Source organism: Lithobates pipiens, unplaced genomic scaffold (assembly GCF_037356315.1).
Source record: "Lithobates pipiens isolate NorthernLeopardFrog02 unplaced genomic scaffold, aLitPip1_a1.2 Scaffold_27, whole genome shotgun sequence".
Lineage (NCBI taxonomy): Eukaryota > Metazoa > Chordata > Amphibia > Anura > Ranidae > Lithobates > Lithobates pipiens.
Window position 1 is genome coordinate 22,985,751 of NW_027507788.1, and position 22,793 is coordinate 23,008,543.

At 43.9% G+C, this 22,793-nt stretch overlaps 1 protein-coding gene across 1 annotated transcript in view; it reads right to left on the minus strand.

Moving 5' to 3' along the window:
* MEGF8 (multiple EGF like domains 8) overlaps positions 1 to 22,793 on the minus strand; it is a 136,747-nt gene that overhangs the window by 55,491 nt on the left and 58,463 nt on the right. Inside the window, exons 21-24 of the mRNA XM_077456617.1 lie at positions 16,077 to 16,319; positions 15,012 to 15,196; positions 11,936 to 12,146; positions 7,588 to 7,786 (exon numbers count right to left, since the gene is read on the minus strand). Of these exons, the coding sequence (XP_077312743.1) occupies positions 7,588 to 7,786; positions 11,936 to 12,146; positions 15,012 to 15,196; positions 16,077 to 16,319 (838 nt within the window). The remainder of the gene's footprint in view (positions 1 to 7,587; positions 7,787 to 11,935; positions 12,147 to 15,011; positions 15,197 to 16,076; positions 16,320 to 22,793) is intronic.

The following is a 22,793-nucleotide window of genomic DNA, read 5'->3' on the forward strand; positions in this document are numbered from 1 at the left end:
ATGGCAGTTCCTATAAACTATACTGATCTTGCTAACAGTAGCATTAACATAATTAGAACAAATACCAGCGAGACAGTAATGTTTAAGTCAAATGGCCTCGCCTTTTCCCCTGATTGGTGTTTCAACTTAGGGAACACAACGGGAGGAAATGGAGAATGCCAAGACAGCAAGTTTAATTTGTCCATTGTCGTATTAAATGGAAGCTTCTATCCCAGTAATTCCAGCACACACCAGACATTATCTGACTTCCTCACTAACATTGTGGATAATAATGTTAGGTGGTTAGTATCCAACTTATCCCTCTATGGATACACCTCTCGTTATAGAAATGATATCAGTTCAAGATCAGTAGCACTGGGAAATAATATATACATCTGTTGTGAGGATAAATGTTATACTTGGATACCTAGAAGAGCTCAGGGATGGTGCTACCTCGCAAGTTTAGTACCAGTAATGGGAGTAGTAGGTGATGAACGAGGTGATCACCTATTAGAAGCTAGCATGCACCCTAGATATCCCCTCAGGTATCGTAGTAAAAGAGAAATATTCCTGAAGAAGGACATGGCATGGGCTTGGTTCCCGTCCTGGACAGGATGGGGTATAGACTTAATGAAAAGACTAAATAACTATACAGGAATTATTAATGATGTTTTGGAGAAAAACTCTGATGACATTACTAAGTTAAATCTGGAGACCAGAGCCATCAGACAACAATTAGAATTACATGAATTAGCAATTGAAAGTATGAGTGCAGCACTGACAGGACTCTGTGAAACTACTGAGGACTATGAGTGCTGTACTTGGATACATAACACCAGCATTGAGGTACCTGACTATTATGACATCATTGCACAACACCGTACGGAAGTAAAGAATTTACAAGAGAAGGCCCGAAATATTGGTCGCGACTGGGATCCGTTTGGTGGAACTTTTAGTTTCTCAGGGTTATTCTCTTGGGTTAAGAAGGCAGCAATGACGATTATAGTGGTGCTCTTATTCGTATTTTTCTTTTATGTATGCTTTAAACTGCTCATGTGCTTTTGCAAGAAAGCCAAGGTAAATGATGCGGAAAAGATGGAACTTTTGTGAAGATAGGTAGATTTAGATCCTTGACATCACCCATCTGTCAGAAAAGCCACTCTTCCTGAATTTTAGATGTTGGTACTGTCCAGGGGGATGGGTGTATACCCCTCTGACAACTCGCGGTCAGGGAGAGTACTCTGGATATAGGCCGACTAGAACTTGTTCAGGTGGACCCAGGGCAAGAGGGAGGGGTGATGTCAAAGGGGGAAATGTAAGGATTAAGGGGTGTCAAAACAAAATGGTTGACAATATGTCTTTCTAAATACTTGTCTTTCTCTATCCTTCTCTGTAAAATAAGGACTCGTCATCTTTAGTCACGTACGCATAAGGAGAGGCCGCATCAGCCCTAAAAAGCAGTCTACGCCCAGAAGATTGTCTTATCAGCTGATAACACCCGGAGAATTGTCTTTCCTTTGCAAAAATGTTGTTTTTTTACATTTGCTGATGTTTGCTCTTTTCTGTCTATAAAAGAGAAGTAATAAAGAGCTCAGAGCCAGAGTCAGTCAGAGTCAGAGTTACGACGGACTTCTGAGCAGAAATACTGAATACCTCCGTGTCTCTTTGCTTAGATAAGAACTCTAACTAACAATTGGGAAACGGTAACATAACCTGACAAATAGGTGACTTGTTGAGGTCACACCTAACACTATTAAAACTATTCTGACAAAAGTACTGTCCAATGATAATCTTTTAGAATATCCGGAGGCAGGGAAGTTTGGGGCATTAACCCAATACCCCACCCTGGTCTTAATCAATAGAATTTGGTGTAAATCTAAAAAGCATTTTAATTACTCGGGTTTCACCAATTTTACTCACATTTTCAATATTACCGTATATACTCGAGTATAAGCCGAGAGTTTCAGCCTCTTTTTTGAGGCTGAAAGTGCCCCCCTCGGCTTATACTCGAGTCATCGCCGTCTGCCTGCCCGATCAGCGTGTCGAGCAGACAGATGGCGGCCATTCTACTATTCAAAAGCCGCGCCTCCCTGTCTGTGATAGGCGGAACACTCAATTTCCCAGCAGTCAGTGTTCCGCCTATCACGGACATCCGCTCATTCTCATACTACGGACGAGGATGAGAGGATGTCCGTGATAGGCGGAACACTGACTGCTGGGAAATTGAGTGTTCCGCCTATCACAGACAGGGAGGCGCGGCTTTTGAACAGAGGAATGGCCGCCGTCTGTTAGACGAGGAGAGCATGGCACACAGAGGCTGCAGATTGGCACAGGTAGGCAGGGATGGACGGGACACAGCGACGGACGGGACACAGCGACGGACGGGACACAGCGACGGACGGGACACAGGGACGGACGGGACACAGGGACGGACGGGACACAGGGATGGACGGGACACAGGGATGGACACAGGGACGGACGGGACACAGGAATGGACACAGGGATGGACGGGACACAGGGATGGACACAGGGATGTCTCACCCTCGGCTTATACACGAGTCAATAAGTTTCCCAGTTTTTTTGTGGTAAATTGGGGGCCTCGGCTTATATTCGGGTCGGCCTATACTCGAGTATATACGGTAGTAATAATTCTGAACTCACAAAACTATGAGGATTTGTTAGCTGGTCATTGTTGGGTGTCAAATATATTCCACACCTTTATCATGGCCAGTTATTGAAAGATTTTTAGACTCTGAATGCTGAGTTTGGATTACCCAATGGCTTTTTTTATCAATACCTACAGCTTAGACATGTCATATCTGCTCAGTCTAAACTTACCGCTTGGTCACTAGCTGATCCCATAATTCTTACTCAGATTGTGACCTCATCCTCCAGGAGAGGGCTAATTTCCTCATTGTATAGATCCTTTATACTACAGGTCTCTAAAGCAATGTCATCTAATTTTGGAACTCGATGGGCAGAGGACTTAAGGAATATCTTGGATAAGGAATAGTCTATACCAGGCAATGTACTCACTGGGGGTTATTTACGAAAGGCAAATCCACTTTGCACTGCAAGTGCACTTGAAAGTGCAGTCGCTCTAAATCTAAGGGGTAGATCTGAAATGAGTGGAAGCTCTGCTGATTTTATCATTAAATCATATGCAAGCTAAAATTCTGTTTTTTATTTTCCTTGCATGTCCCCCTCAAGTCGACAGCGACTTTAATTCCAAGTGCACTTTCAATTGCACTTGCAGTGCAAAGTGGATTTGCCTTTAGTAAATAACCCCCATTGTCTCTCTCTCACCAGCCCAAAAGCTTACCAAACTTTTTATTATTCATCTCACTTATCGTACACCACAGAGATTGCATGAATGGCACAGATGGGAGACTCCTCTATGCCCAAGGTGTGAAATAGATAGCGGCACCCTTCTACATACAGGTACATCTCATAAAATTAGAATATCATCAAAAAGTTAAATTATTATAGTAATTCAATTCAAAAAGTGAAACTCATATATTGTACAGATTCATTGCACACAAAGTGATATATTTCAAGAATTCCTTTCTTTTTTGTTATTTTGCTGATTATGGCTAACAGCTAGTGAAGACACAAAATTTAGTATCTCCGAAAATTAGAATATTACATAAGACCAATAAAGAAAAGGATTTTTAATAGAGAAATGTTGGCTTACGGAAAAGCATGTCCATGTACAGCATAGTTTGCACTCAATACTTGGTCTGGGTTCCTTTTGCATGAATTAATGCATCAATGCGGCGTGGCATGGAGGTGATCAGCCTTTGGCACTGCTGAGCTGTTATGGCAGCCCAGGTTGCTTTGATAACGGCTTCAGCTCGTCTGCATTGTTGGGTCTGGTGTCTCATCTTCTTGACAATACCCCACAGATTCTCTACAGGGTTTAGGTCAGGTGAGTTTGCTGGCCAATCAAGCACAGTGAATCCATGATCATCAAACCAGGTATTGGCACTTTGGGCAGTGTGGGCAAGTGCCAAGTCCTGCTGCAAAATGAAATAAGCATCTCCATAAAGCTGGTGAGTAGAGGAAAGCATGAAGTGCTCTAGAATTTCCTAGTAGAGGGCTGCGCTGACTTTGGACTTGATAAAACACAGTGGACCAACACCAGCAGATGACATGGCTTCCCATACGATCACTGACCGTGGAAACTTCACACTGGACCTCAAGCAACTTGGATTCTGTGCCTCTCCACTCATCCTCCAGACTCTGGGACCTTGATTTCCAAATTAAATGCAAAATTTACTTTCATCCGAAAAGATGACTTTGGACCACTGAGCAACAGTCCAGTCCTTTTTCACCTTAGCCCAGATAAGACGCTTCTGACATTGTCTCTGGCTCAGAGGTGACTTGACACAAGGAATGCGACAGTTGTCCTGTATAAATCCGTGTGTGGTGGCTCTTAAAGCACTGACACTAGCCATAGTCCACTCCTTGTGAATCTCAAATTCTTGAATGGCATTTACGTCACAATCCTCTCAAGGCTGTGGCTATCCCTGTTGCTTGTGCACCTTTTTCTACCACACTTTTTGCTTCCACTCAACTCTCCGTTAATATGCTTGAAAACACTCTGTGAGCAGCCAGCTTCTTTAGCAATTTCTTTTTGTGACTTACCGTCCTTTTGGAGAACGTCAATGACTGTCTTCTGGACACTTGTCAAGTCAGCAGTCTTCCCCATGATTGCATAACCTACTGAACCAGACTGAGAGACCATTTAAAGGCTCAGGAAACCTTTAGCCCTTGTACACACGGTCGGACATTCCGACAACAAAATCCGTAGGATTTAGTCAGACGGATTTTGTCCGAAACCGGTGTTGCATACACACGGTTGGACAAAGTTGTCGGAAAATCCGATCGTTCTGAACGTGATGACGTTATTTCGTTAGGACGGGACTACGTTCAGGCTAGTAGCCAATAGCTTTGGTCTAGGAATTTGATCTGAGCATGCGTGGCACTTTGTCCGATCGGAATTCTCTACACACAATCGGACAAAGTCCGTTCGGATCATGTTGTTGGAAAGTTTTATAGCCCAGCTCTAAAACTTTGTCCGTCGGATATTCCGATGGAAACAGTCCGATGGAGCCCACACACAGTCAGATTATCCGACAACACGGTCCGATCGGACATTTTCCGTCGGAATGTCCGACCGTGTGTAAAAGGGCTTACAGGTGTTTTCAGCTAATTAGCTGATTAGAGTGCGACACCATGAGTCTACAATATTGAACTTTTTCACAATATTCTAATCTTCTGGAGGTATTGAATTTTGGGTTTTCAGTAGCTGTAAGCCATAATCATCAAAAAGAAAAAAAAAAAAGAAATGCTTGAATTATGGCACTTTGTGTGTAATGAATCTATATAATATATGAGTTTTACTTTTTAAGTTGAATTACTGAAATAAATGAACTTTTTGGTGATATTCTATTTTTCGAGATGCACCTGTATGTTATGGAAGTGTCCCAAGCTGATTAGATACTGGAAAGCTGTTCCTGAATCGATTAATAATATCTGAACTTCACTCTTCCCTTGGATCCTAAGCGCTGCCTACTGGGATGGTTGGATGAGGAACTATAAACTCCTACCTACACTGCAATCCTTTGTGTATTATTTATTGCTCGAAAGCTCATAGCTCAGAAATGGCTTTCTACAACACCCTACAACACCCCCTTCTCATACAGAATGGATGAAGGCTTGGTAATGATACCCTAATTGGGAAGAAATTGGTATATCAACACAGAGGATGCCTGACAAAATGTATAACTATCTGGGACGTTTGGCTGGGTACTCCTGGTCTAGCACTGTTCCCGAGACAGGATACTGAGCGAAGGAGTGCCCCCTGGCTTAGTATAAAGGTTCCTTATACCCATCCTTAAATATTATATTATCAGCTCCATAGTTATACAGCATTCAGGTCGGTAATCGGCACTACTGTATAGTTGCCGCAGATGAGCGCCCTCCACCTCCAGGAATACAGGATATCCCCCACTGGGACCTTCTATCACAAATTATAGATTTTTACCGTATTTAATATACTTAGACATGTCATGGTTATACAGTGATCTTCCTCTGGTTGCTTACCTCCCCTCATGTGTTCAGACTAAGAGGCCAGCCACTTCCACCTGGTGGTTTTTATAACCTCTCCTCTAAGCATGGCTCCACCCCAGGCCCTATCAGGGAACCCTATATTAACCTGTGCACTGCAAGCCATCGGAGCTGATCAACCATTGTGTATCATTGTGTGTTTGGCTTCCTGTTTCCTGCTTGCCGTGTGCTCTACGTTTGACTCTGTTACCGACCTTGGCGTGTTCTCTACGATTCCTGTCTGCTTGTGACCTTGACTTTTTGCATGTCTCTGACCATCCCTGTCTGCCTGTGACCCTGAACCTTTGGCGTGTACTCTGTTGTTCCTGTCTGCTAGTTGCCCTGACCTCTGCCATATCCCCTTACTATCCTTGTTGTTCCAGCCTGCTGCTTCCTTCTCCTGTAGTCTAGTGTGAGCGTGAGCTGTGAGACCCTAGGGGCCGCGACCTGGAGCCAGACTGCAGCGAAGACCATCCTCACCACTGGAGGCTCTGGCGAACACCCGCTGGCTCTTAGACTCCGCGCCCTGGGGAATCTATGCTCCAGCTCCCATTGGGATCTGTGTTAGTGATCCTGTAGACCTGTGTCCTGAATCTCCCTGGGTACAATCCGCAGCAGTCAGTCCTAAGGTCCACTACCTAGCGGTGCACTTCCGACTCCTACGAAGTGCATCTGTCACCTGGTCTCAGGTGACCTGACACCGAGGCTTTTAGGTTATTACACTGTAGTTTAAAGCGGTGTATATGGTTTTCCTTTTTTTTTTCTTGTAAATCTTACTGTTTTTTTTGTTTTTGGGTCTGTTGTCGTGTTATAATATATTGGCTTATGTGTGAATATTATATATCTTGTTTGAGTAATACATTCTTTGAAAGCAGGCTCTTTGTCATATTTTATATGCCAAGGGCTCTCGCAGATTTGAACCCATGTGGTATCCATGCTTCACGCTGCATTGTTTTCTATATGGTGTTTTTTGTATGTAATTATACAAACAGGTGTAGACCTGTTATGTTATGTGCAAAGCTTCAATAAAAATGATCGTTTAAAAAAACAATTTAAAAAAATTGCATATTAGTAGATGATAAACTCTCACTGACAGCCATCACATAGCGAGCTTCAAGTAGGTGCAGCAGTTTTCAGAAGACAGATTTATTAGCTAATGCTATGAAACAGATCAAAATAGAAGGGAGCTCAGAAGACACAGACTGCAGAGTGAGTTACATAAAAAGGACGCAATCCCTTCCCTTTCATCTAGCAAGGATGGCGCCATCTTGTTTCGTCAGTTATACACAGGTTGCAAAAAAGGCCAGTGCTGTGCTTTCATTAAAAACTGCAGTATGCTTTTCCAGCTATAGGTCATGGAAGTACCATGGTTTAAGTAAAAACAATTGAGAATAAAAATAAAATAAAAAAGTATATAAAACTTTAGTTGGTAAACTTGAAAACAAAAAAAAAAATCCAGCATACTTCACCTTTAAAGCAGAAAACAAAATAGGTTACCGTGCAGGGAATATTGAAGTCCGGCTGCAGACTGAAGCTAAGCCTCGGGCAGTTGTCCTCTGGGTGACAGGGCTCAGAGTGAGAAGATACGTTCAGCACCCACAGACAATATGAGCCGCCGGGAGATCCCAGAGCAGAGGAAGACACATTGGTAAGCAGCTGACGGCCCTGGCACTCAAGATAACACGTCCCACCAGTCCTATGAAAACAGATGCAGTAGTAAAATATGAATCAATCCTGCTAATGAAAGCAAGGTTTGCTAGATAGATTTTTTATTATGAAAAGGTTAAAGCAGAGTTCCGGACAAAATGTTTATTTATTTATTTTTATTTGATCTTAGCATTATAAATAATTAAATAAAAAAAACAAGTATACATGTTTCATTGTATACATTCATTTTGGATGTTGCAAAAATAAAAATGTCATACTCACTATTTTCTCCCTCCTGTTGTGGCTGTTGCCATCGTGATTGTGGGCATGTGAAGAACACTCGATACCTCTTCCTGGAAAAGCATTGGAGAGGTGCATGCACCTCCCAATCTCGCGCATGCGCGATTCACTGGCGGCCGTAGCATCGATTGTTTCTAAAGTTGCCATAACAACAGGCGGTGACGAAGGAAGGTCCCATCCCGTTGTTATTGCAGCATAGATAAACACATCTCGGCGCTGTGACCCGCCCTAAATCGCGTCATTTCCTGTCAGGAAATAACGCGATTTTTGATCACAGTACTGCCCACAGACTCATGGGAAATGATGACACATCATTTCCCAGGAGCACAGGCAAGGGAGGAAGTGACGAGGAGCACCATGGACCAGGAAGCGGCAGATTAGGGGGACAACATGGCAACAGGGAGTTTCTGGTTGTATAAAAAAAAGTTTTCCTCCAAATGTTTCTTTATAGGTTTAAATGAGTCTAAATATAGAAAAAAAATTTCAGGGTGGAACTCCGCTTTAAAGTACAACTCCAGCACAAAGTGTGAAAACTAAACCCCCATTTTTAACACATACTTAAGACAGAATAATTTGGTTGGTTGCAGGCTCGTTGGTAAGTTGCGAGTAAGAATTTATTTGGTTTTATTTGACATGCTTGCCCTTCCATGTGCTCCTTGCTGCGCAGGCCAGTTATAGGTGGGAGCAATGAACATTCGTTTGTCCAGCCAGTAACCTTTTTCGTTTTCAATAGACATCTGTCAAGTTTGTACTGTTGGAACACTGGTGAGGGGACTCATTGGATACCTTTGCTGCCATTGTACTATATGTTGGGTGCCTTTAAGGAGGGGTGGGCTCCCTCCAGGCTCACCTGCCCTCTATCTTTGGTTTTGTTTTGCATGCGTTGCCCTTCCATGTGCTAAGGACGGTTATAGGTGGGGGCAGTGGCCATTTGTTTGTCCAGAAAGTAACCTTTTTCATTTTAATAAACTTAGGAGGACTGAAAAACATCTGTCAAGTATTATTGTTGTGAACAAGATTTCACGTCACTTCCTGTCACTATAACAGCAGGACAAGACACAAGGGGGAGTGATTGTCCAAAAGACAACAAGACACAGACAGCAATAATAATGTAACCAAGCAGTTAAGTCACAAGACTGGATGTACAGAATGTAAACTCACTTGGCAGGTCAGCAGTAAATACTGTAAGAGGTGTGACATTTTAATTCCCATAATGCCTGCAGCATAGCACTATGGTGTTGAGACCACAGCCATTCACATTCAAGCCTGTTCTGAAATGTCTACTTGCACTCGCCTGGGTCACACACCAGTTGTGCAACGGATCGTCACTGATCCGTGATCCGAACAGGTCACTCCGCTCGGATTGGCACATGCCGCGATCCGCTGAGCGCTCCACGGTCTTGGCCGTAGGAAAGGCCGCGGCTTCGGCCTAGCTCCGAATCGGCGGCCATCTTTCTACACCCAGGCCGTTTACAATTTGATCGCTCCGATCACATTTTAAACGCAATGATGCGCAATGATGTTTTTCTATTTCCGTTGAGAGCAATTTTTTAGAATCTATGAATCTCAGAGACAATACATCTGAATCAGGGGAAATACATAAGCTCATCGTAGCAAGGATCCACGTTTTTGACAAGTGTCATTTTGGTTTTTGTTTTATTTAATTTTTCTGAAGGTGAGCAGGAATATTATTTAGGTGGTGGTGACTTATGTTGGAATTTCTCTGGATTTTCTTTTCACTTTTACCACTGTGTGTGCACCCTTATTATACCTCTAGCCATAGAGGAAGGATATAACAGCATCAATTTATCTTTGTACACCTGCAGATTATTTGTGTATTTCACTGTTGTGCACCCTATTATATTTTATATATTTTTATAAGTTGGGTTTAAGCGCACTATTACTATTGCATTAATTACTTTGTATGTGGCATCAGAGCAAATTGAAATGGTTGCCGCTGCATCAGTTTCACTTATCAGTTAGGTCCGTATCAGCGCTTAAGTAAAATTGTTTAAACCAACATTGTTACTTGGAAATTCTGAATAGGTTACAGGAATCTGTTTGGGGGAAAAGCCTGGAACTCTGGCCTGACAAGGAATTAAATTGTTGTCACACCTTGTCAATAGGTTTAAATGGTGTCTTTAGACTGTTTCCAACGAGTTGAGCTGTTAATGCAGATGTACAGTGCCTTGCGAAAGTATTCAGCCCCCTTGAACTTTTCAACCTTTTGCCACATTTCAGGCTTCAAACATAAAGATGTAAAATTTTATTTTTTTGTGAAGAATCACCAACATTGGGACACAATTGTGAAGTGGAATGAAATCTATTGGATATTTTAAACTTTTTTAGCAAATAAAAAACTGAAAAGTGAGGCGTGCAAAATTATTCGGCCCCTTTACTTTCAGTGCAGCAAACTCACTCCAGAAGTTCAGCGAGGATCTCTGAATGATCCAATGTTGTCCTAAATGACTGATGGTGATAAATAGAATCCACCTGTGTGTAATCAAGTCTCTGTATAAATGCACCTGCTCTGTGATAGTCTCAGGGTTCTGTTGAAAGCGCAGAGAGCATTATGAAGACCAAGGAACACACCAGGCAAGTCCGTAATACTGTTGTGGAGAAGTTTAAAGCCGGATTTGAATACAAAAAGATTTCCCAAGCTTTAAACATCCCAAGGAGCACTGTGCAAGCGATCATTTTGAAATGGAAGGAGCATCAGACCACTGCAAATCTACCAAGACCTGGCCGTCCCTCTAAACTTTTAGCTCAGACAAGGAGAAGACTGATCAGAGATGCAGCCAAGAGGCCCATGATCACTCTGGATGAACTGCAAAGAACTACAGCTGAGGTGGGAGAGTCTGTCCATAGGACAACAATCAGTCGTACACTGCACAAATCTGGCCTTTATGGAAGAGTGGCAAGAAGAAAGCCATTTCTCAAAGATACCCATAAAAAGTCTCGTCTAAAGTTTGCCACAAGCCACCTGGGAGACACACCAAACATGTGGAAGAGGGTGCTCTGGTCAGATGAAACCAAACTCCAACTTTTTGCCCACAATGCAAAACGATATGTTTGGCGTAAAAGCAACACAGCTCATCACCCTCAACACACCATCCCCGCTGTCACACATGGTGGTGGCAGCATCTTGGTTTGGGCCTGCTTTTCTTCAGCAGGGACAGGGAAGATGGTTAAAATTGAGGGGAAGATGGATGCAGCCAAATACAGGACCATTCTGGATGAAAACCTGTTGGAGTCTGCAAAAGACCTGAAACTGGGACAGAGATTTATCTTCCAACAAGACAATGATCCCAAACATACAGCAAAATCTACAAAGGAATGGTTCACAAATAAACGTATCCAGGTGTTAGAATGGCCAAGTCAAAGTCCAGACCTGAATCCAATCGAGAATCTGTGGAAAGAGCTGAAAACTGCTGTTCACAAACGCTCTCCATCCAACCTCACTGAGCTCGAGCTGTTTTGCAAGGAAGAATGGGCAAGAATTTCAGTCTCTCGATGTGCAAAACTGATAGAGACATACCCCAAGTGACTTGCAGCTGTAATCGCAGCAAAAGGTGGCTCTACAAAGTATTAACGCAAGGGGGCCGAATCATTTTGCACGCCCCACTTTTCATTTTTTTATTAGTTAAAAAAGTTTCAAAAATCCAATAGATTTCGTTCCACTTCACAATTGTGTCCCACTTGTTGGTGATTCTTCACAAAAAATAAACATTTTATATCTTTATGTTTGAAGCCTGAAATGTGGCAAAAGGTTGAAAAGTTCAAGGGGGGCCGAATACTTTTGCAAGGCACTGTAAGTTTACCCCAGAATAATGCAGACACATCGGATCCCCTTTTACAGAGCACAGAAACAGATCTTGCACATCATGTGTCAACGTACCTAGGGTCTCCATAGTACCCGGGTGCACACTTTTCGCAGTGTTCTCCCTGAGTGTTGTCTGTACAGTAGCACACACCCGTCTCTCGGTCACAATAGCCCATTTCCGGGGTCCCGTGTTTGTTGCAGGCACATTCCTGGCACCCTGGCTTCTGTGTGGCACTTCCAAAGCTGCCAGGTTGGCACTCCTGGCAATGTTCCCCTTGTGTCCAATCTGTATAAAAAAGATTGCAGACACACATCACACTACTACCTTGACAATAAACCTATTTATCAACACTTTTACATTGCATGTTCTTCCTGCTGCTGCCAAAAAGACGTCTGTATATATTTAATCATACCATTCGCTATATTCTGGCTAAAATAAAACTAATAAGTGCACAGTGAGGGTGGAAATGAGGAGGGGGTGAGAAATAATTCATAATTCCGCCGTGACCATCCATGCTCCAGTAAACAGATTTTAAAGTTTGATGTGAAGTTTATCTTTTGGCGTGTCACTAGTGTTTTACATGTGAGTGCATTGGAGTGAGATTTTTTTATGTGTGATTAAAGAGTTTTACACTTTATTACGCAATTGGAGGCAATCTCTCTTTTTTACTTGCATGGATGTGTTTATATGAACTGCCAAGAAAATTACATCCATTGTCTGAACTGCAAGTTTGGGGATCTCCCATTTAAACCCTTGGAAAGAGGGTAAAAGTGATTTTAGCCAAACAAGCAGGTCTGAGGCTTCTCAGCTGGTGAGTTCAATCACATAGGGGGAGTCACAGACACCGAGGTATGGTGGAGGAATTCACTTGCAAGATTTTTCTAATTAAAGTGGAAGTAACTCCCCTATCGTTTTCAGCCAAGGAAGCTGCCATCTTTGCCTCTGTTTAATCTTGAACTGCCACGGTGCTGCACATGTGATCCGTTATGACACCAGCCATTGGATGGTTTGATAGTTTGGCTGAGAGCACAGCCAATGTGCAGTTAGCATTCCCGGCATGCCTTTTTTTTTTTTTTTAACTGTTTAAATTGATGGGTTTACTTCCACTTTAAGAGGCACTGGTCATCACTGTTTATTTGTGGTTCCTTTCTGGATCATCACTTATAGACTTTATTTGAAAAGTTTCACTTTGATGGACTTTGGTTGATGGGGGATGGATACTGCACTAATGATTTGGATTAATTAATTATATTTTCATATAAGGTGTTGCTTTATATGTGAATTTTCACAAATTCACTTTACTGTACGTTTATTATTTACTTTGTTACATTGTGTTAGTGGTTTTTCACAGTGCATTATATTTAGTAAATTTTAGTATATAACACTGTGTGGCATTTACTAAGTTACACTTTTGACCGCTGCTTTTTCTTTCACAATTAAGGAAGGAAAGGAAAAAGTTTTTTTACACTAAAATAAAACTCACCCTATGCTTTTGAATGGTTAGTTAAAATAGCATAGTGCTCTCTGACAAAACTACTTTTGCATGAAGTTTGTATGTTCTCCCTACATTTGTGTACGTTTCCTAAAAGTGAGGGGTGCCCAAGTGGTGGTCCGGGGGCCACACATGACTCGCGGAGCCCTCTGATGTCGCCAACGCCCTCCTGCTCTGGGATGGCAGGTCAGCAAGCCTAGATCGCAGGTTGTCGACCCCCCCTTCCCAGAGATTCAGTATTGTGAATAGAGTCGGCAGTAGAGGAAGCAAACGGCTGTGGAACAGATGCTTTCTGTATAGTGCAGGCTTTTGTCACGGGAGGAATGATACCAAATTTACTCCTCCTGGGACAGCAACAGCCAGTGATACCTGAATAGAAGACTGTTACTAAAGGTTAGTTTATAACTAGTATCACAGTTTATATACTGTATGGACATATCTGTTCTGCAGTGGTTACTGGGCTGCTTTCAAATTCAAAGGGTTACCTTCACTGAGCCATACACTTCTGTTATTACCGGCAGGTTACCTGGACTGAGCCATAGACTTCTGTTATAACCGGCAAGTTACCTGGACTGAGCCATAGACTTCTGTTATAACCGGCAAGTTACCTGGACTGAGCCATACACTTCTGTTATAACCGGCAAGTTACCTGGACTGAGCCATAGACTTCTGTTATAACCGGCAGGTTACCTGGACTGAGCCATAGACTTCTGTTATAACCGGCAAGTTACCTGGAATGAGCCATAGACTTCTGTTATAACCGGCAAGTTACCTGGACTGAGCCATAGACTTCTGTTATAACCGGCAAGTTACCTGGACTGAGCCATAGACTTTTGTTATTACCTGTGGGTTTGGTGCGCTTTCTGAAAGTGCACCAAAACTCCTGAATGCAGACCTGCAGTATGTAATAGAAGTCTATGGCAAAGTGCAGCAAACCTGCAGGAAAGCCACAGGTGCACTGCGCAGCACATCAATGTGAAAGCAGCCGTAAGCCTCTTTCACGCGATCAGTCCAATCGGGTCCACCTGTCAGTTTTTCAGGGGGACCCAATGGGACCCTCCATTCACCTCTATTGAGTGGCACATGTAAACGGACCTCTGTCTGTTTACACCCGTGTACCTCCAATCCGGTAAAAAAAAAACTAAGGGGATCTTTCCCCTCCCATCTGGGTGGCCTGGAGGGTCCATAGAGTAGAGTGGGCTGTGTCCTTGTCTGCTCTGCATATACAGAGTGGACTTGGATCTGTCAGCTGCCCACTCCACTCATTGTGGCCCACGACCGGTTATCAAGTCGCTCAGGACAAATCTGCAATAAAAAAAAAAAAATTCATTCTTGCTTTGAATGCAGATTAAATCATACACTTCGACTGATTTACTAAAACTGGAGAATACAAAATCTGGTGCAGTTCTGCATGGAAGCCAATCTGCTTCTAACTTCAGCTTGTTCAATTAAGCTTCGACAAAAAAAAAAAAAATACCCGTAAGCTGATTGGCTTTCTATGAAGAGCTGCACCAGACTTTGCACTCTCTAGCTTTAGTAAATCAACCCCATTGCGTTACATACTGTCCAGTCAACCGCCATCCACCCAAACAACTTACTTTATGCTGCATTCTGAAGTATATGAAGCATAGCACACTCCTTGCCGCACCCTCACTCACCCTGACAAGCATCGCAGATTCCTGGTCCATGAGCACAGGTACTGTGGAAGTTACACCCGCAGTCCACGCTGCACTCTACTCCACTTTCTGTCACAGTTGTGCTGTTAGAAGTCCATCCGAGGTCACACAGACAGGCGAAAAATGGAGGCCCGCTGCAAGAGCCATGGGAGCACTCATTGTAACACCTTGTGAGCAAACAAAAAAAATAAATCACTGTCAAAGTAAAAGAGGCAAAAGTGAAAACTTTAAAGTATAACTAAAGGCAAAACATTGTGGAGAAGGATTACAACACCCGTTATGTTTGTTATTGCTACCTCTGCCACCGTTGGGGAGATTCACCCTCTCTATTTGTCCCGTTTACAGTTATCATCAAAAGTGAAAGTAAAATAGAATCTAACATTCTGGGTTGTCCTCAGACCATTCACCCCCAGGGGACATCTTCTAATGTGGATGGAGACAGGGGGGGGGGGGGGGGGGGGGTGTGATTCCCCTAAATTGTTGGGATTTTCTCTCACTTCCTGTTTGGCTATGGGACAGGAAGTGAGGGTAAATCTCTCCAATGGGACACAGATGGCTAGATGGCAAGAAAAAAACTGATAGGGGTTATAACCCTCCCTTACTCTATCCAAAATGGAAAAATAAAGTTTTGCCTAGTTCTATTTTAAGGAGTACAAATAAAGTTAAAGTGGAGTTCCACCCTATAGTGGAACTTCCGCTCGTTTGTCTCCTCTCCCCCTCCGGTGCCACAATTGGCACTTTTTGGGGGTGACAGGATACCCGTCTTTGACAGGTATCCTGTTCCCACTTCTGGGAGTCCAGGCCACGGCCCATGACATCAATGCAGAGCTCCCTCCTGCTCCATCCATCAACGGGCCAGTAGGAGAGAGGAGCAGGGCCTCGTGCATGCGCAGTAGGGTTACCGGTGTGCACTAATAGAGCTTGTGGAGATTCCATGGGTGACAGGTAATCCTAAATAATGTACTTTGCTTTCTTATAACTATATATGTTATTAATAAGTGAAATCCAAACTATTATGACCATGTTTTCTTTAATATCTGAACTTACGTTTGATTGCAGTGAGTGACGCCATCGCCAGTATATCCACGGTCACAGTGACACTCGTAGGAGTCAGGAGTGTTTCTGCAGGTGGCATATTTGTGACAGGTGGCCATCCCCAGCCTGCATTCATCCACATCTGGGCAATAAGCATACGACCACTGAGCAGGTTCTGGTGGGAGTCCAGCGAGCGTCAGAGCTCTGTAACATGAAGCGTATCCCCTAACACCAGAGTAATCTCCAGAGAAGCACCTGAGGGAGAAAGAAGAACTTATCAGGGCAAATGATTGAATACCTTTTAACCATGAGCCACTCAGAAAGCAGAGGGATGGAATGCTGGGAGTTTTTTTCCCTTAGAAGACATGACCACACTTCTGGTGTGCAGAATAAATGCATCATGAAAAGCACCCAGGGAGAGATTTTCCATAAAAAGGACCACTAGTTTTCACAAGGGCTTATTTCTTAAGCAGGGTACACACTAATGCTGCGTACACGTGATCGGAATTTCCGATAGGAAATGTTGGATGTGAGCTTGTTGCCGGAAAGTCCGACCATGTGTATGCTCCATCGAACATTTGCTGTCGGAATTTCTGCACACAAATGTGTGAGAGCAGGTTCTCAAATTTTCAAAGTCCAATCATGTGCACACAAGTCCATCTCACAAAATTTCACACATGCTCGGAATCGTGCAGAAGGCTATTGAACTGACTATTGAACGTCCTTTTTCTCGGCTCGTCGCACGTGCTGTATGTCACCACGTTTTTGATGTTCGGAATTTCCGCCATTTGTGTGACCATGTATATGCAAGACAAGTTTGAGCCAACACCCTTCGGAAAACAATCCATGGTTTTGCTGTCGGAAAATCCGATCGTGTGTACAGGGCATAACTGTTGGCTCAGTCAGTTGTCCCAACCATGCGAGGATAGTCCAGCGATCTTCCCCTCTGCGCTGTTGTGCTCTTCCAGGAGGACGTCCCCCCGCCAGAACACTCCTATTAGCACTCTCTGTTGTTGGCTGAGAGCGCTGATTGGGAGTCGTCGGCTGCTGGTTTTCTAGCATGCACATCCAACAGAAGCCGGCTTCTGTCAGACAGACTGACATACAAATGGGCAGAATGTCGGGCGTTTTTTTGGAACTGGCAAATGTCTTTCGACATTCTGTCCGTGTGCAAGCATCATTGTAGGCAATGTGTCTTTGTGAAGCACAGGATTCAGCTTTTCTTTGGAAATAATGCAGTGTCTACTAGGAAGCTAAATATAATAAAATAAATCTTTAACGAATGTCTACATAAACATAATACAGATATTTCTGTTTAATATGTTTTTACTGAATTTTTATTTTCAAATTTGAAAGTCTCCCTGGTGAAGGGAGGCAATGAGAGATTTGGTAGATTCCATGCAGAATTTTTGGACTTGAGTGAAGACATTCAGAGCTTTGAGATACAGAATTGAACGATTGTCCTCTTTGGACTTGGGAAGAGGTTGGGATAAAACCTCTGGAATCATTCTTTACCGCGTATGACGTAGCATATTCAACCAGAGCGTATCATGTCAGCACTCATTCCAACAGTGCAAACCCTTTCTGCAGGGAAATAAAGGAGCCAAGCAAACTAAGAATTTGAAATAGCTTCCAATGCACGGCCTAACCAGCCTACATACTAGTGAAACACGAATAAAACAAAACTTTCTTTGCTTGAATGTCGATTTAATGTAGAAAACGGTATGCACAACTGAGTAGATATTAACGGGAACTTGACCCTTTTGCACGGGCTGTTCGATCAGGTCCGTCTGTCAGTTTTTCAGGCGCACTGAATCGGACCCTCCAGTCTCCCCTATAGAGCGGTGGATGTCAGCAATGACATGTGCGCTGATATCAGCCGCTATCTGATCTGATCCTGTCCGCAAAATCCAGACGGATGGGTGTTATATTTTCCATCTGTCTGGAAAATCAGATGAAAATGGACAGGCAGTCTGTTTTCACCCAATTTTTCCATAGAGAGAGGGTAGTGACTGGAGACAGACCTGTCATCCGCCTGCTCAGCAGGGATCAGCGGAGCGATCCCCCCCGCTGAGCAAGCGGATTCCATTCCCCGGAGGCACCCCTGTGAAAGGGGCCTAATCCTAAGGCCTACTCAATAAGCGAGTTGTCAGAGGCAGGGTAAGTGCTGAGGAAATTACTCTGGAGCTGAAAATCAATCTGCAGCGAACATATACAAGAATGTAGTCTAGTCATTGGCCTACATAGAACCCAGTGCACAAAGGTCCCTTTTCAGTCTATCCCTGCATGTCTAGTTCAGCAGGGGCCAGATGCAGTACTATAAAAGCAGTAGAATGGCCACAGTACAATGAGGTGAAGCTACAGCAGTGACGCATAGCAGAGTCATGATTGAAGGAAAGACTGCAGAAGAAAAAAAAAAGGTGCTATCAAAAAACTTCAGTCGAGGTGTAAAAACAACATGCATTTTCCTAAGACACTAGCAAATAAAATGAGGCATGCTGGTAGCAGTATAACCAGAAGTTTTAAGACTTCCTCTTTATCTTACAGTGGTTGTAACCATGAAAAAAAATGCTCCTGTTCTTTTATAGCATGATAAGTATTCTTTGCAAAGTGAAGCTTCACCTCATTTACTAAGCTCTGGAGCAACTGGAGTGCACAGTCTATTTGCCTTTAGTAAATCAACTCCTATGGCTTTAAAAGGTTTTATACGTTCTTTAACCACTTTCAGACCGGACCATTTTGCTGGTAAATGACCAGAGGTCTTTTTACACTTTGGCACTGCGCTGCTTTAACTGGTAATTGCGCGGTCATGCAATGTTGTACCCAAACAAAATTTGCGTCCTTTTCTTCCCACAAATAGAGCTTTCTTTTGATGGTATTTGATTGCCTCTGCGATTTTTATTTTTTGCGATATAAACGTAAAAAGACCGCAAATTTTGAAAAAAAATGATATTTTCTACTTTTTGTTATTAGAAAAATCCAATAAACTCAATTTTAGTCATACATTTAGGACAAAATGTATTCAGCCACATGTCTTTGGTAAAAAAAAAGTCAATAATTGTATATTTATTGGTTTGCGCAAAAGTTGTCACATCTACAAACTAAGGTACGTTTTCTGGAATTTACGCAGCTTTTAGTTTACGACTGCCTATCTCATTTCTTGAGGTGCTAAAATGACAGGGCAGTACAAAACCCCCCCAAATGACCCCATTTTGGAAAGTAGACCCCCTAAGGAAATTGATAAGAGGCATGTTGAGCCCATTGAATATTTTATTTTTTTGCCTCAAGCGATTGAATAATGACAAAAAAAAAATTTTTTTTTTTTTTTTACACAAAGTTGTCACTAAATGATATATTGCTCACACATGCTATGGGCGTATGTGAAATGACACCCCAAAATAAATTCTGCTGCTTCTCCTGAGTACGGGGATACCACATATGTGGGACTTTTTGGGAGCCTAGCCGCGTACAGGGCCCCGAAAACCAAGCACCGCCTTCAGGCTTTCTAAGGGCGTAAATTTTTGATTTCACGCCTCACTACCTATTACAGTTTTGAAGGCCATAAAATGCCAAGATGGCACAAAACCCCCACAAATGACCCCATTTTAGAAAGTAGACACCCCAAGCTATTTGCTGAGAGGCATGTTGAGTCCATGGAATATTTTATATTTTGCCACAAGTTGCGGGAAAATTACAAACTTTTTTTTTTTTTTTTTTTTTTTCACAAAGTTGTCACTAAATGATATATTGCTCATGCATGCCATGGGCATATGTGAAATGACACCCCAAAATAAATTCTGCTGCTTCTCCTGAGTACGGGGATACCACATATGTGGGACTTTTTGGGAGCCTAGCCGCGTACGGGGCCCCGAAAACCAAGCACCGCCTTCAGGCTTTCTAAGGGCGTAATTTTTTGAGTTCACTTCTCACTACCTATTACAGTTTTGAAGGCCATAAAATGCCAAGATGGCACAAAACCCCCACAAATGACCCCATTTTAGAAAGTAGACACCCCAAGCTATTTGCTGAGAGGCATGTTGAGTCCATGGAATATTTTATATTTTGCCACAAGTTGCGGGAAAATTACAAACTTTTTTTTTTTTTCACAAAGTTGTCACTAAATGATATATTGCTCACGCATGCCATGGGCATATGTGAAATGACACCCCAAAATAAATTCTGCTGCTTCTCCTGAGTACGGGGATACCACATATGTGGGACTTTTTGGGAGCCTAGCCGCGTACGGGGCCCCAAAAACCAAGCACCGCCTTCAGGCTTTCTAAGGGCGTTACAGTTTTGAAGGCCATAAAATGCCAAGATGGCACAACCCCCCCCCCCAAATGACCCCATTTTAGAAAGTAGACACCCCTAAATTTAGGGGTACACTAGTGAGACTAGGTAATAAATGGCGGGTGCCCTGAAACTATAAAAAAATAACTAACCAACCAGCGTCACCTGTAACAGTTATATGGTGATCACTGGTGAAAGGGTTAACTAGGGGGCAATCAGGGGGCTTTATGCGGTAGTATATGGGGGTCCCTGGCGCTATAAAAAGCTGCGGCGAACCTAAATACCTACCTGCCTAACTAGCGTCACCTGTGACACTAATACAGCGATCAGAAAAACGATCGCTTATTAGGCTGGGTTCACACTGGAGCGATGCGGGAACGCCACGAATGCGCGGCGGGTTCCCGCATCGCATGCCTCCCGGCGGCAGTTCACACTGCCCTATGCGAACTGCTGGGAGTGTCAGTGAAATGTTAATGACACCCCCAGATCAGTTCGCATATCGCAGTGCGATCTGCAAACTTGGATCGCATGGTGTGAACACCCATGCGATCCGATTCTGCTGCGGACCAAAAAAAGGGTCCCGTGCGAGTTTGCGGCGGGTGCGGCGGGTGCGACACGAATTCAGCCATACTATCTGTATAGCTGAACTCGAATCGCACAGAGATCGGATGTGATTTGCACTGCAGTGCGGTGCGAATCACATCCGTTCTCATAAACCGCTGCAATGTGAACCCAGCCTTAGTGACACTGGCGACGGGGGGTGATCACGGGGTTAAACCTTTATTGGGGGGGTTAGGGGGGTACCTTAGAACTAAAGGGGGCTAACCCTAACTGCCCTAATAGTTATTAGTCACAAATGACACCTGCCGGGTGATCAGGGGGTTAAACCTTTATTAGGTAATAAATGGCGGGTGCCCTGAAACTATAAAAAAATAACTAACCAACCAGCGTCACCTGTAACAGTTATATGGTGATCACTGGTGAAAGGGTTAACTAGGGGGCAATCAGGGGGCTTTATGCGGTAGTATATGGGGGTCCCTAGCGCTATAAAAAGCTGCGGCGAACCTAAATACCTACCTGCCTAACTAGCGTCACCTGTGACACTAATACGGCGATCAGAAAAATGATCGCTTATTAGGCTGGGTTCACACTGGAGCGATGCGGAAACGCCGCGAATCCGCGGCGGGTTCCCGCATCGCATGCCTCCCGGCGGCAGTTCACACTGCCCTATGCGAACTGCTGGGAGTGTCAGTGAAATGTTACTGACACCCCCAGATCAGTTCGCATATCGCAGTGCGATCTGCAAACTCGGATCGCATGGTGTGAACACCCATGCGATCCGATTCTGCTGCGGGCCAAAAAAAGGGTCCCGTGCGAATTTGCGGCGGGTGCGGCGGGTGTGGCGGGTGCGGCGGGTGCGGCGAATGGCTGAACTCGAATCGCACAGAGATCGGATGTGATTTGCACTGCAGTGCGGTGCGAATCACATTCGTTCTCATAAACCGCTGCAATGTGAACCCAGCCTTAGTGACACTGGCGACGGGGGGTGATCACGGGGTTAAACCTTTATTGGGGGGGTTAGGGGGGTACATTAGAACTAAAGGGGGCTAACCCTAACTGCCCTAACAGTTATTACAGTCACAAATGACACCAATGCAAAAAAAAAAAAAAAAAAAAAAAAAAATGACATTGGTGTCACTGTGACTGGGGGGCAGGGGTAATTGGGGGGGTGATCGGGGGGTAAAGGGGGGGTGTGAGTGTGCCTGGCATGTTCTACTGTGTGTGGGATGTGTTGGTGCAACTCACTGATCCGTTCTCCTCCGTGTCGGAACGAAAAATACCGACACGGAGGAGAGAATACATCACTTCCTCTCCTGTGTTTACATTACAGGAGAGGAAGTGATGTCACCGGGGATTTCCATTCGTCGGGAGCGATCGCGAGGGGGTGGCCATGAATGAATGGCCGTCCCCTCGTCCGGGATCGCTCCCGAACGAAAACCGACCGCCGCAGGCACCGGGCGGGGGCCCGATCGGGCCCCCGACCCGCGGGAGGCAAATCACGTACATCTACGTGCTTATGCCTGCCCGTGCCATTCTGATGACGTACATCGGCGTTAGGCGGTCGGCAAGTGGTTAAAGTTGGTTAAAGTGCTTCCTGAGCTGTGCAACGAAACAAGATGATCCAATCGCATAGATCCAGCAGATGCAATGGGGGTGATTTACTAAAATTGGAGCACTCAGAATTTAGTGCAGCTGTGCACGGTAGCCAATCAGCTTCTAACGTCAGCTTCTTCAATTAGGCTTTGATGATAAATCCTGGAAGCTGATTGGTTTGTATGCAGAACTGCACCGGATTTTGCACACTCCAGTTTTGGGAAATCTCCCCCAATGGATCTCTGTAGCTCTGAAGCGACCCTACATAAATATGCGCATTGACTT